Raw genomic sequence first — 14,172 nt, forward strand, 5'->3', positions numbered from 1 at the left:
ACTTGGAATAATAATTAAGGCACAGTGCAATCTGAGTGTACCATGCTGAGATGAATGGGAGTTTCATCGCAGCTCGCATGGCATAATCATTTTACTTCATCATATTCTAGGTATGTCCCAAACAGAAAAACAGTTTGGCAATAAAAAATAAGTAAAAAGAACATTTATTCGTCATAATATTCTGGCGAAATTTCTACCCAGCTTAAAATAAAAAGCACTCCAAATATCCAATAAGCTGTAGCTGTTTAGTTGTAAAACACAATATGGTCAGCAGGATTGAATTCTTGAGTATTTTGTTTGCTTGTGTTTATTAAGAAAGAGTTGACACTCACATAGAAATGCCTCTAAATTAATTCATTATACAATTTGTTGGGGTTAAGATTTGGTTGAGAGAGATCCAACCTTAGCAAAAACACCAGTGAAACTCATGTCATATGTTTCCTAGACTATCCCCAAACCCCTCTGCAACCACCTATTGCAACATTCTACCATAAATAGAGAAAAAAAAAAGTTTTAAAAAAAAAAAGCCTCCACACCAAGCTCCCAGCTCATACCAACCACAAGCATAATCCATCAGCCCAATCATTTACACGACAATCTCCTGACGGCTTCCTCATCACAAGGGAAGGGTTGTCAGTGGTCCCCATACATGAAAAAACAAACCCTTCCACATCCATGAACACATCCTTTTAAGATTGTGATCAATGTTGGGATTTGGTTCAGACTCACTTTTCAATGTGTAGTGAAACACGACTGCTTTGTCAAGTGCAGGGGAAAAAAAGAGAAAAAAAAGGCATGTTTGAGTTACTGTCCTGACAGCTGTTCTGGGCTAGAAAAAACTCAACGGTCACTGAAAAATGATACACAATGGCTATTGATTACAAATGGTAGAAAGAGTGACCGTGTGATCCCCGGCTTCGGATTGGTTTTGTATTACCCCCCAACTGCCACGACTTGTTTTGAAGTCCACCTCGCAGCGTAAAGAGGGAATGTGGATGCTCACTCCTAAGTAATCCAATGCCACAGAAAAAGTGCCTTGCTTACAAAGAAAAGTTTAGTGCCCTGTGGTAGAAATTCAACCCCATGCTGCTGAACACAGTGATGAAGGGTCTCAGATTAAGAGGATACACGCATTTGGACAGATTATAAATTTAAGACAATGTTTTCACCACTTTATCTACAAACCTGAGAGTTCCGTCCTACCAAATCTAGCATAAGTGCCACATGACAAATCTGTGCCTTTGGTATGTGTATTGTGCAGAGGGCTGGCAATCTTGTAAGCAGAGTTGTCAGTGGCTACCACTGTTTTGGGATACGCATATGGTGTGTACACAGGGAGGGTCGTGGGACTGAGGTTTGGCGGTCCTGTCTTGGCAGAAAGGCGGGGCGACTGCGGCCTGTGGAGCACAAAGGCCAGCCAAGGGTTACTGCAGCAGCCTCAACCAGCCTCATGCATCGCTGGGATCTGATGGGACAAGGAGGGACAACCTAAAAATAACAAATCCATCTCTTTTGTGTGTCTGTGTAATGGGTGCAAGCATGGTACAAATATTAGGTGTTCCTTAATAGCTTTTAAAAAGGTACTGAGAAACGGTTTTTTAACATGTTTGCAACAAGCAGATATGTTTATCACCGATTTACCTGCCAGTTTATTATCTGCTTAATTTTTTTGACCTATGAAATGCAAGAAATGCCAATATCAGTTAGCAAAAACTCAGCAACACTAGTAAACCTAAAGACGTTTAGTTTATCATTACACTGGGGAAAGAATACATTAGTTTCTTACTATTGAAAAATCAGATTAGTTGAGGATTTGACATTTTTGCCTTTAAAAAAACAACAACAACCATGACCTAAATGCTGTATGTGAATTGATTAATGATTTTAAACAAAAGTTTATTTCATTAATGACCAGAATTCTACCAAAAGCAAATTTGTGGAGTAATGTATTAACAAAATAACAGTGCAAGTGTTTTTCTCAGAAGAACATGTCAATTCAGAATAAATAAATGAGAGAAGGCTGAAGCGGACTGGATATGTTTATGATAGTAGGGTAAACTTTTCAGTTAGAAAATGCTGGCGACTGTGTGCAGTCTTGAGAACCAACTCGAGTGGAAAGTAGCATTTATCAAGGGAGTTCCACCATACAAATCTGTGTGTAACAGACAACATGTACGATGTGCAGAACACAAAACATTGTTTACTGTCAGATCCCAAACCATCTGTGTGTTATTAAAAGTTATTGTTACTGTACCACATGCGTAAATGTGTGCACTGCTGTAGACTGTGAAACTGAATTTAATCTGTGCCCTGGGGCTGGTGTCGCACATCCCACAATAAGAAAGCCTTGCCTTTGTAAAACCTAGCTTTGTTTGGTATGAATATCCAACAGTATGTCAGAAAAGCTTAAAAGGTCCACTTAGTCCACTTAGGATTGAGGCCTTATCACAAACAAGTAGCACAGCACTGCAGGAAAAGTATGAGAGATTGAGGCTGTAGTCACACAATCCCAGAAACTATATAGCTTTTTACAGTTTTGCTAGCAAGTAACTGGTGAATGTTTGCAAAGATGTTTACCATACAAATTACAAGCTATTGCAAGGAGCTAGCAACAGCAAGCAACCTCCCACAACCACTCCCCAACTGGTTGGGAAACACACATTTTTCCCCTAGTTACCAGTCGTTATTCAGGGTGCCTGACCAGTCTCTTGGCCAGGGCTCTAACAACTGCTTTCACAGCAACTGCCAGAAACTTCCCACATCCACTCGCATCTAGCTGAAAAATACATTTTTTTCTGGTTGCCAGGCAATTGCTAAATGGTCTTTAGGCCTGTGTGACTAGCGCTTTCAACGTAGAGGACCCGGGAACACAGTTCATACAACATCACTTAATGAGGAGGCAGGAATTGTGACCCATTTAAGATAAACTAGTATCACGCAAATGGAGCTGTTTGCATTGTTGTGTGCATTTGCGTAGTGTAACCTTGAAACTGAAGATTTAAAAGGAAACTTAATCTTCACCTTACAACTCTACAATGACAACTTTAAATCAATAAAACCTCTCATAAGATGGTTCTGATCAACAGAAAATGTCTCAGTGCCCCTTTGTTATGAAGAAAAATCTCTGCAAGTGGTTTTATTTACCACTCCTGTAAAAGCTTTGAGCTCATGCCATTTCAAGGAGATTGGCCTTGATATTTCATTCTCTGTCTTCAGCTGATCTATTGCCATTTGTTCCCTTAAACGTGGAGCTAGACAACCACTATAGGGGAAATCTAATTCACCCCATTCAACTTCCTGACTTCTCCAAGCCTTCATTTTTGGCCTGAAAACAGTTTTGAAGCCACAATATCTTAAAGGTCGACCACTAAGTGCTTACGTTGACTAAATCTGCAAGTAATCAAGATGAGACTCCTTCCCCTGCCTTCCTATTGTTTTAATGATAGTCTGAGGTCTCCATCCCAAGTGTAAGGAGTCTGCAGAAACAAGACATCAATGGCAACACTTCTTAAAGCTAGGGAGCAAAAACATATGCGAATGGTTATTGGGTGCATATGATGGTGACACATTACCAGAAAAGATTTTTTTTCACCACAAAACCACACTTTTCATGAGGTCTGCCCATTTCTCCTCGAAAGCACATAATCCTTTAGTACGCAAATCTGGTTAAAAGTTCCTTGCCTCAAAACTATCTCAAATTACTGTTCATAAAGACCCTTTTTCATCAGTTATCCTTACCACACTTTAATTCTGTCTTCAGGCATTTTACACTCAAAACTCTTCCTGACAGACACAGGCCGTTTCACCTCAGCTGGATTACTTGCTCCACACATAGTTCAGAAAAAGAGACTTTGTTCAATCATTTGATTAGCTTTCCTCTTGCCTCAATATTTAGCGTCTCCAAGCACATACTGTAACTTAAACAGCCTCAACGCAACTAGGGCAGATGTTTTAGATAATTATTCCACTAGAGGCAACGGGATTCCTGGCAGCATTTAATATGGTGGGCTGCAACTGATCACAACGAGCCTCAACCCATAAGAGATAATAATTATGAGCCGTTATGATGAACAGATTTGATCGAGAGGTGACAGGGGGCATTTGGTTAGAAATGACTTTTTTGTGCAATGTGCTAATTATAATTTTTCATTTCCTCAGCCTCAAAAATAAGTTATTCCAAAACATTAAATTGTTTCTTACTGTTTCAGTCATGATACCATGTGTCACCACATCCGCGGTGGTGGATATTTTAATGAGGTATTTCAGTAATGGGTAATGTAACAGCACACGAAAGAAGTTTGTCTTCAATGCTTTTTGCCAAATAGGCTCTGTAAGACCTGGTTATCATTTTTTGAAAATATTTGTGTGGAAATGTCTTCAATGTGCATTATTTTTTTAAAAGTGAGCAGGAGGTGACTTTTCTGTTTGTAACATAAAGTCCAGCTGTATGCATCTACGGAAAACTGCCCCTTAACTCCTTTGATCCATGTCCCCAGTAGAACTTCCTGATGAGGTTAGGGTCTTAATCATTGCTTTAAAGCATTTTTCAATACAGCATGATGTTTATTTTGTAAAACTACAATCCCATCAGCTTCACAAAGAACAATACAGCAGGCTCTACTGTGAGAAGTCGCAACTATATACAAGGTAGATGTAGCAACCATGACATCACCCAATGGTTTCTAAAGTCCTGTTTTGAAGCCTCAAAGTCTTTTTGCAACCACAACTATCACCATCTGGTGGCCCTCGGAGAAAAACCACGTTTAAGGCACTTCTGGCCTCCATACATGTTCTACTGTTAATGGTCACTATCGCACGAGCTTGTGACATCTGGTTTCAAAAGGTTAAGGCAGAAAAAGTGAAAAACCTGCTGCTGAAAACTAAATATAAAAGAGGAGAGTTTTGGGGTTTTTTGCCTCCCACTACCTACGGTTTGGAGCTATTTTGGAAAAACAAAGCATTCTGTCTCCTTTAGATCCTCCTTTTAGTCTGGCTTTCATAGAGCTCACTGTGGCTGCTTCTATATACAGATCCTCTTGCAGTTCTTTTGCCCAGGGTGTGCCACAAGGTTCTGTTCTGGGGCCTTTATTGTTTATGTACAGATCTGTCATAGGTGCTTAAGATTATATATAAAGTTGGAAGGCTTAACAATGGGGAAACATAAATCCTTGTTTGTGCTCTGAACAGATTTGAGCCTCAGGTAGTATAAACTCTTGTCCCCTTTGCACGGTTACCAAATCTTTTATCAGGAACCTTGGGGTGACTTTTGACTCTGCTGTTACTTTGGATGTTAATGTTACATTTCTGGTTAACTTTAAACTTTCAGAGGTCTGCATGGAAGAGCACCAGCATACATCAGTGAACTTTTACATCCACACATTCCCTTAGGTCATGTGATCGGGGCATGCTGGCTGTGCAGCATACAAGGCTGAGATCTAAAGGAGATAGAGCTTTTGCAACAGTGGCCTCCAGACCCTGGAACTTTCTCCCACTGAGCTTAAGATCTGTGGACTCAGTGGTCTCTTAAAGGTTACTGATATAAAAACTATGTAACCATCAGTATTTGCATAGTTTTAAGGATTATTTTTTGTTTGTTTGTTTGATTTTTTTGCTTTAGCAAGAGCTTGATTGAGTTTTGATATTGTCTATGTCTTCTACAGATCCTAGAAATTTAGTAGTCAAGTAGAACTACACAATCATCAGTACTCAGTTAGACACCAAAACAAAACGATTATCCCTGAACACAAACTCCTATACTGAAAATTTAAGTAACAAAATTAAACAGAAGTGAAACATAATGAAATGTTAGTAGGCTGCTCATTGACCAGCCTAACACTACTGTGAGGTATAAAGTTAGTCACATTAAATTACCTCAAGGCTGATTTTTACAACGGCAATACCAGATGTCTCAAGCAAAAGGGTAACATAAATTTTTAGGGTAATAAAAGAAGGACAGAACATTGGATATTGTTTAATGCTGAAGTTTTTAAACAGATCTAGATGCTGGTCTATTAGATACATTGCTAATATTAGAAGTATTTCGTCCCTTTGTCTGAGTAAAGGTATTGCAAATACCAGTTCTGGCAACATCCCTACTATGTTCAGTAACAGACTGGCTAGGGCGTGCCTCCCTCCCCCCAAAAAAGAACCTGTAGAACATGTAACTGTTAGATCCAGTTAGACTCAGGTAACCTATCTTGTTTACATTATGTTTATGTTTGAGCTGATAGAAAAATATTACAACAGAAAAAAATGGCTATATGGCAGCTGTACAGAAGACAAAAAAAATACTTGAAAACTTTTTGTGTAGTTAACTCCTGATTCAGTCTGCTGTTAAGCACATAGACATGTAAAATCCTTACTATTAAGTGAGCATGCTTCCACAACGTGACTACATACAGAAGGAAGCAAGAAAAGCAGGATTTTCTGGATTTGATTCTGTTTTCTCTGAAAGTGCACAAGGGAGTTTTGTTTGTTTTAGTAAGTGTTCCACAGTGCTAAGCAATGTGTGCATCATTAACATACATAATCCATTAGCACTTCAATTCAAAGCTATATGGTTTGAACTATGATGAAAGGGTGCTCCTAAAAGGCAATCTCATCTTGATGCATTTATCGGTTAACCACAAAACCCGAGCTAGAAAAGGAGCAGATGCTGCAACTAACAGACTTTGTGATCCTCAGTCTTCACTGTGCCAATTCTTTTGACTCACTATATGTGTGGTATATTTAATTAGCGCTGAAAATATGAAGATTTTTACAGTGCACTTTTCAGGACCACGTTGTGCCATACAACAAAATCCATACGTAGCCAAACTTGTGCAGCCCCGGGAGATGAAACTGTTTGGCTAAAACAAAGAAGGAAGATGTTTTCACTTCAATCCCCTTGGGGACCGTAATGCACTTCTGAGCTGAACAGAGGGTCCGTGACATTACTGGGGTCACAGATGTTTCTTGGAGACACTGAAAGCCACTTAGCATGCATTTCATTTCTCTCCTCATTCATTTATCTCTTGTCCTTGCCTCACATTTGGCATCCGCTGAATAATGCCATCTAAGTGAAGACATCCATTCAGCCACTTGATCCATTAGTCAAAAGGTGTGGTTATAAAATCAATATTATTGAGATGTCAGAATTACACGGAGCCACATTTGTCAAAGCTGCGATGATGGGTATTCAAAGGAAAGTTCAGAGGTTATGGTGAATACATTTTCCAATCTATTACCAAATCTCTCACGCAATCAATCTGACAAATACAAACATCACCACTATGGACATTTTGTTTTTTATGGATGAAACCATAGATGAAAAGTCTGCCCTTACATTTGGCTAAACCCAAGGAAAGCCCTACAGTAAAAGAAGTCTTGATCTTTTTCCCTGAGTCAAATATGGCCTGGCTCAACTCCCCTCCCAGCTCCCGTAAAACTTAGTCATTTCACACGCAGAGGTTTTTCATTGTGATTACCACTGGCCAAGAGACTTCTTGGCCAGGCCCTGAGCAATGCCCAGGAAAAACACTTGACATGATTGAAAAAGCAGAGACACGCCATAACATCCCCACAACTCGGAGTGCCTGAATTGAGAGGTTTTATCTGCTTCAGCATCTTGTGTAGGATGCTAGGAGCTGCATGTGACATGTAATGAGAATTTGATTAGAGAGTTAAAGGTCAGATAAGATCACGTAAGCTCCCTACCAGGGGACAAACAAACTTGACTACAACCAAATCAGTCTTTGCAGAGAGCTCCGTACCAGAACAATTAGTTGAACTCTCCTCCACTTCAATCCTTCTCCCACCTTAACCTTTTGCTCATAACTCTCGTTCAAACCCTGAGGGAAGAGACCGGGAGCGCACGACTCTTGACCCCAAGAGAGGACTCCGTTTGATGAACGACCAGGGAATGTCAGACCTCTGATTGGTATTCAGCCTCCTCCATCTGAAAGCACTGAACCAAAACACCAGTTCTTGTCCCCCAGAGTGTAAATTACCATGGTGACTTTGATAAATACACAATGTTGGGTGGGGGAGATACTGAACTTTCACTGACGGGATGAAGAGCAAGCGTAGGCTGGAGTGGGCAGAGCAGTTCCCCCGGATAATCTTTCACCGACTGGCTTTTTGACAACCTTGCAATGCCGTGCAGACAAAGCCGATGGCCACAGAACCTCTGGGCATTTTTACAGGGGGATACTTGGCGAGGTGCGATGTAACTGAAGATAGAATACGAAACTTATTCCTACCACCACTCGCACGTTTCTGTGCTGCGTCACCTCCTTTTTCTTCACTCCGTCCTACTCAAACACAGCACACAGAGGGGTCACCGATGGTGCTGAAAAGTGAAAGTGGTGGGATATTTTGACTTTTAAGGGCTGTCCATAGATGCTAACCAGGCAGCAACCTTTCTGACTGAGCTGTGGCTGAATAAGGGAGGCAGCCTGCTCTCGGTCTGTTCATGCTTTTAATCCACAGAGAAACCTACCGCATACCTTGCATATCAGCAGCTTCGCCCCATGATTCAACACTTGATAATGGAAGATGAATTGATATCAGGATTCACAGAGCCAAGCTCTCTTTATGGCCATATACAGTATTTCAAGGTCAGTGGGGAACTATCTGTCCAGATGTTCTTTTTCAAAGGAGCCCAGCTGTGCTGCAACTCCCAGGCATTTACATTACGAATTGGCGATTCAAACAAGCACAGATGCATTGCGAGCACACCCACTCCCTGAAATGTACCACATTTTTCTCTTTTGTACATGCCTAGTGTCACCTAATCTGATCTTCTGCATTTTGTTGAGCCCCTTATGCTTATGGAACCATCTATCTTACTGGTTTGCGCACATCTTTTTTCCTTTTTTACTTCTCAGACTGTATGAAGACAATAAAGACCAATTGCAGTTTCTCCAGAACTAGGAGAATTATGTTTTACAGCATTAAAAAACGAACATTTAGGCTCTTGGCTGTTAATTGGATATAGTGTATAAAATAGGTGAATATTTGTCAGCGTTTTATAGGCTAAACAATAGAGGAGTCAATGGAAAAAATAATGAGCAGATAAATCTTGCTGATGCAGATATCCCTAAACATAAGACTTCTGTATGTTTGCTTTACAGTGATCATAACTTTGAGTCCTGTTTTGTCCACCTTTACATTTTACAGTAGATCCCTGTCCATCTCTGTCCAGAGGTTCTCTCTCTAATCGCTCTTCCATAGCTATTAAAATGCTGGCATGTTTATTCAGCTGTTTGCAAAATCACTCCCGGTTTAAATTAGCCTTATTCCCCGGAGAGTAGGGCATTGTTAGAACAAGCATGAGTGCAACACAAAGAGCATCAGAAGCAGTGCATGTGCATGCAGGCGAGGGGACCAGGGCTGCCATCGGTTCACAACGTGTTGAACTTGAGCTGTGAGGTTCCTTACTGTGGAAATAAACCCCGCGTCTCTGTGGACTTTAATCATGTCCATCATACTTAAGAATTATTTGTGGGGCTAAACACAGAACATTAAGACGTACACTTAGTCATGAGGCTATATGAACTCAAGAGCAGCTCAAGTTATATGAACGCACAGTTGAGCACAGTAGATGCTTTAGGAATATTACAACATTTATTTAACGCTTGGGTTTTAGTGCACTCCCACCCCCTCACTCTGTCTTTGTGTCTTGCCTTAAGCCGACAAATAAGCGGTGATTCATCACAGGCTACAGACAAAAGCACATGCAAACATGCGGACAGGAGCAACGACCCGTCCCTCTCCGCTTCCCTTCCGTGCCGACGTACCCGGAGGAGATGACAAGTGTGGGAGCGGGCTGTAATGTTGTTGGCAGCGGCGCTGCTGCGCTCTGTAGGCGAAACCTACCTGTCATCGTAGCAGAAATCTGCGTCCAGCGTGTTCAGATAGAGACCCACAGCCACGGCGGTGCACACGAGCTCCGTGATCATCTCTCAAAACCAAAGTGGGAGAGGAACCGGGATAGAAATGACTGGAATCAGGTCCCCTCGTCTCTCTGTTTGTGTGTCTCTCTCTCTCTGAAGTCTCTGTTATTATGCTCTCAATTCAGCCGCTCGGCAGCAGAGCTCTACAGGCAACGCAGGGCATTTTCCCGTGTCATGCAAAGTGTGTCAAAGTTTCCCTTATCACCCTCTAACCCATTGTGCTGTGAAACGCGTCAAGCCTGGAGAAGTGGAGGTGCAGCTGTCGCCCGGTCCGGCTCGGAACGGTGCGCATTTCTGTGCTGCGGTGCCTTCAGTGTGAGCATCTCCCTGCCTTGGCACTGGAGAGAGCAGAGCGGGGAGACGCATGTGGTTTTCAGGGAGGGTGAGCATGCGCAATGGGCTCTGCATTGGCGAGAAAAGGTGGCGAGTGAAGTAAGGATTTGTGGTTTTGCGTGTTACTGATGGGCTACACTGCAAATCAATTATAAACAGGGAGTCATGCATGAAATGGTAGTTGCAGATTGTTGCCATGACAAGATTATATTTTTGATTTCATGGCACGGAATCCAATTTTAACCAAAAATGAGGAACAGACTTCCATAGGTCAGGACCTCTGTATTCTTCTAGTGTGGCACGGTAATTATTATTAGTCTAAAATATGACATGGAATAATGATGTAACTTTAAGCTGGAAAACAAACCTTTGGGGAGTAAAAACACACAAAAAAAACATTATTAAAATAAAAGAAAGTTGGTTGGTTGCCGAACAAGTGCCACTCTCTGGAGCTAAAATAGGATGCAAACATCAAAGTGTAGTTCCTCCAGTTGCCACTTGATGATCCTAAAGCTAATCAGTTTCTATAGATTTGCATTTTAAAATGTCACACTAAAGCTGTGAAATTTACATGTTTCACACAAGGTTGCTTTGAATGATTTTTTTAATTCCACAGTTCTATCCTGTTCGAAGCGGTCTTCTCTAACCAAGGATGAGAGGTAGATAAACAGTGCCTCCATCCAAAGGGCACAAATGGTTGCTGTATTGTTTGAGTATGAAAATTTAGATTATTATATTTTATGGCTTCTGCCATCACCAGCTTTCTGGTAGCACTGCCGCCTCACAGAGTTCGATTCTTCCTGGGCCCTTCCTGTGTGTAGTTTGCATGTTGCATTTACATGCAAACCACATGCATTTTCTCCAGGCACTCAGGATTCCTCCCAAAGCCAAAAGACATGCATTTTAGACAGTTGGATTGTAAATTGGCTGTAAAATGTTGGTGAGACATAGATAAACTGCTACAGATTTAATTGTAAGGTGAATATGGCTTATAGTGTAAACCATTGTGAGTGGTTAGTAAGACTAGAAACGTGCCATGTGAGTCAAAGAAAAGTACACTGAAGCTGTTCCTGTGGCATGTTTCGGCCCAATGTGATAGTAACACACACTGTATTGTCTTTTCCTTTACTTTGTCAGTAGTTTTTACCTTTTACTGATTTTTCTGTTTCAACATGTTTTGCCTAATATGAAAATATATAATTTGTATATATTCAAACGCCATTCTCATGCTGCAAGGGGATAACAGATAATAATTTCTTAGCACTTTCTCATCAGGCATATGTTGCCTAATGACTGCAAACTGGTGGAAGCCTCAGGCCCTTTTTCTTTGAAATTCTATTCAAATTTAACTCTGGGAAGCTGAGATGGGAAGCCACTCCCACTGCAGGCGTCACATTAGCTTCTTTCTTACTCCAAATTGAAAATATTGATTAATTTGCAACACCAACCCCCCACTGTCTCTATGGAGAAGCTTTACTGAGAGAGTAGGTGTGATTGATTAACTACTGTACCTCACCCTATGGTGAGCATGCATAATAGTTTGGAAACGCTTTTGGCCCCGCTGACTACCAGCTGGACAAACGCCTGTCCCACAGTTGGGGATCCAAGACGATAAATCCAGGGCAGAGCAGCGGAGAAAGAAAAACAGATGGCTGGAGGAGGATGTATAGAACATACGGGCACTGGCTGACAATGGCTGAGACAGTGACAAAACATTCAGGGTGGAAGTAAGAGAGACATTTGTACCAGTGACCCTAATTCTGAGCAGGACTTGACCTCCACCTCATGGAACTTGTCTGCTGGATTATTTAGGAGACCTGAGACTTATGTTGATGTTTTTCCTCTTCTAAAGTATTCATCAGTGTCAAGAGGTAACAAATGAGAGTTGGTGTTGGGCTGTTGGAAGAGATTTGATCTATTTAACAGTTTATGAATGAGACAAGCTCAAAATATATCCCTTTTTTATGTTAGTCATGATAGATAAGGAGTCTTGTGAATGATCATTGTCACAAGCTATACTCAAACAAACACATGGCAAACACAAAGATGAACACTGTGCCCTCTGTCTGCCCCAAAGGGACAAGGAGATGCTCTGTATGGGAGAAGCCCGCACAAGTAATTAAGGGATTAGTAATGGAAAAAATCAGGAAAAAATATTCCAGGGGAAAGAATAAACAGCTCCAGGGCAAAACAAACACATTGAAGGGAATAAGTGTTTACTCCCTCAGACTGATTACCTGCAACCCTCTTACCGTGTTGGCTCGTAACGAACATATTTTTGGTGTAAACAGCCAAGAATCCTAAACAAAAACATCCTATTTTGGTTTCAGATGCCGGCCTGAAAGGTCACTCGAGGCCTCAGTAAGTGGAGGATGAGGAGTCTTTTGAGCATTCAGTGCATTTGCCATAATTGATTAATGTATTTTTCCTTCTTTCATTTCCTGTTTGCTTTCTGTTTTGGGGGGAAGTGGCAATCATTTTTAAAGCTTATAATTTAAAACGTATGTGTTTGATCATTAAAACCAGATTTTGTTTTGCTCATGGAAAAAGCTAATGCTCGCATACTGAGTATGATATGCATCCAGACTTGTTTTTGCATGATTCTTCACAGTGAACATTATGTTTGTTGTTGATTAGCATAAAGACAGCATGGCTCTGTCCTAAGCCAACAAACCTAACCTGCCACTATCTCCAAAGGTCACATGTTGTGAATTATTTATTGTATTCAAAGCTACGGTTTTACACTGGGGTGTGCATTAAACTATTTCTTGTGTTCAAGCAGTAACCTTATATTTCCAGGGGTTTTACCATCTGTCTCTCACTACTGTGTGCTCACTACTCCTAATAGCGTCATTATACAAGTGCACGGGTTAAATAAATATGTTCTTTAGCAGTTCACAAAGCAAATCTTAAGTAAAGTAAAAGGCAAAACTGACAACAGGGCAATTATTAAATGCCACAACTATGTCCACTTCCTCATCCCTTTTAGCCCTACAGAGCAAGTAATGGTAATTTCCACATGCTATTCACTCCGGAACCACTGCTTCTTCCCCTGAAGCAGATTGACATCACACAGGAAAAAGATAATCACAGCTGGAAGGACCAGGCCTCACAGAAATAGCACACTCGTGGTATTAATATCAACATTGAAGCTTGGCAACCGAAAATCAGAACCTCAGATCAAACCCACCCTGGTTTGTGGAACATCCGCAAAAGCCTTCACGTCCTAATTCAGGAAGATCAGAAATATCATTTTGTCTTGAATAAGTGTGAGCACGATTATTGTTTTGGCTTGGGCAGTAAATTAAAGTAGATAAGTTAATGAGGTTTTGTTATTTGACATTTACTTTTAAATCAAGATAATGGTTGGCTTGAATAGTGGTTAAAAATGTCACTGGATTGTGTTCTTTTTGTAAAAAAAATAAAACCTGTATTAAATAAAAAAGTTGCCCTAATGTGAGGATAATGAAAACACTCATGTGTAGTACAGTATTAGTATCTTAGAGTATTTTATTGAACAGCATTGAGCTTCTGTGCTCATAGCCACTCTGTGTATTTGAGCGTATATACACTCACAGGCCACTTTGTTGGATACTACCTCACTGGGCTGGACCCCCTTCTGTCTTAGTGGGATCCAGCCCAGAAGTGCCTTTATTCTTTATGGCACAGGTTCACCAGGGTGCTGGAAACATTCCTCAGAGATTTTGGTCACTTTGACACAATAAGATTATGCAGTTGCTCCAGATTTATCAGTTTCACACTCATAATGTGAATCTTCTGGTTCACAACATCCCAAAGGTGCTCTATTAGATTAAGATCTGGTGACTGTGGAGGCTGTTTTAGTGCACTGCTATGTTCAGTATATTAGTTTGTGCTGGTTTGAGCTTTGCGACATGGTCCATGA

General features: G+C 40.9%; 1 protein-coding gene across 1 annotated transcript in view; it reads right to left on the reverse strand.

Annotated features, from left to right (window-relative positions):
- LOC120735758 (protein O-mannosyl-transferase TMTC2-like) overlaps positions 1-10,451 on the reverse strand; it is a 62,607-nt gene extending 52,156 nt beyond the window's left edge. The window contains exon 1 of the mRNA XM_040035399.1: positions 9,859-10,451. Within this exon, the coding sequence (XP_039891333.1) occupies positions 9,859-9,941 (83 nt within the window). The 5' untranslated portion in view covers positions 9,942-10,451. The remainder of the gene's footprint in view (positions 1-9,858) is intronic.
- Between the last annotated feature and the right edge of the window lie 3,721 nt (positions 10,452-14,172).

This window comes from Simochromis diagramma, unplaced genomic scaffold (genome assembly GCF_900408965.1).
Source record: "Simochromis diagramma unplaced genomic scaffold, fSimDia1.1 OVJJ01000816.1, whole genome shotgun sequence".
Taxonomy (NCBI): Eukaryota; Metazoa; Chordata; class Actinopteri; order Cichliformes; family Cichlidae; genus Simochromis; species Simochromis diagramma.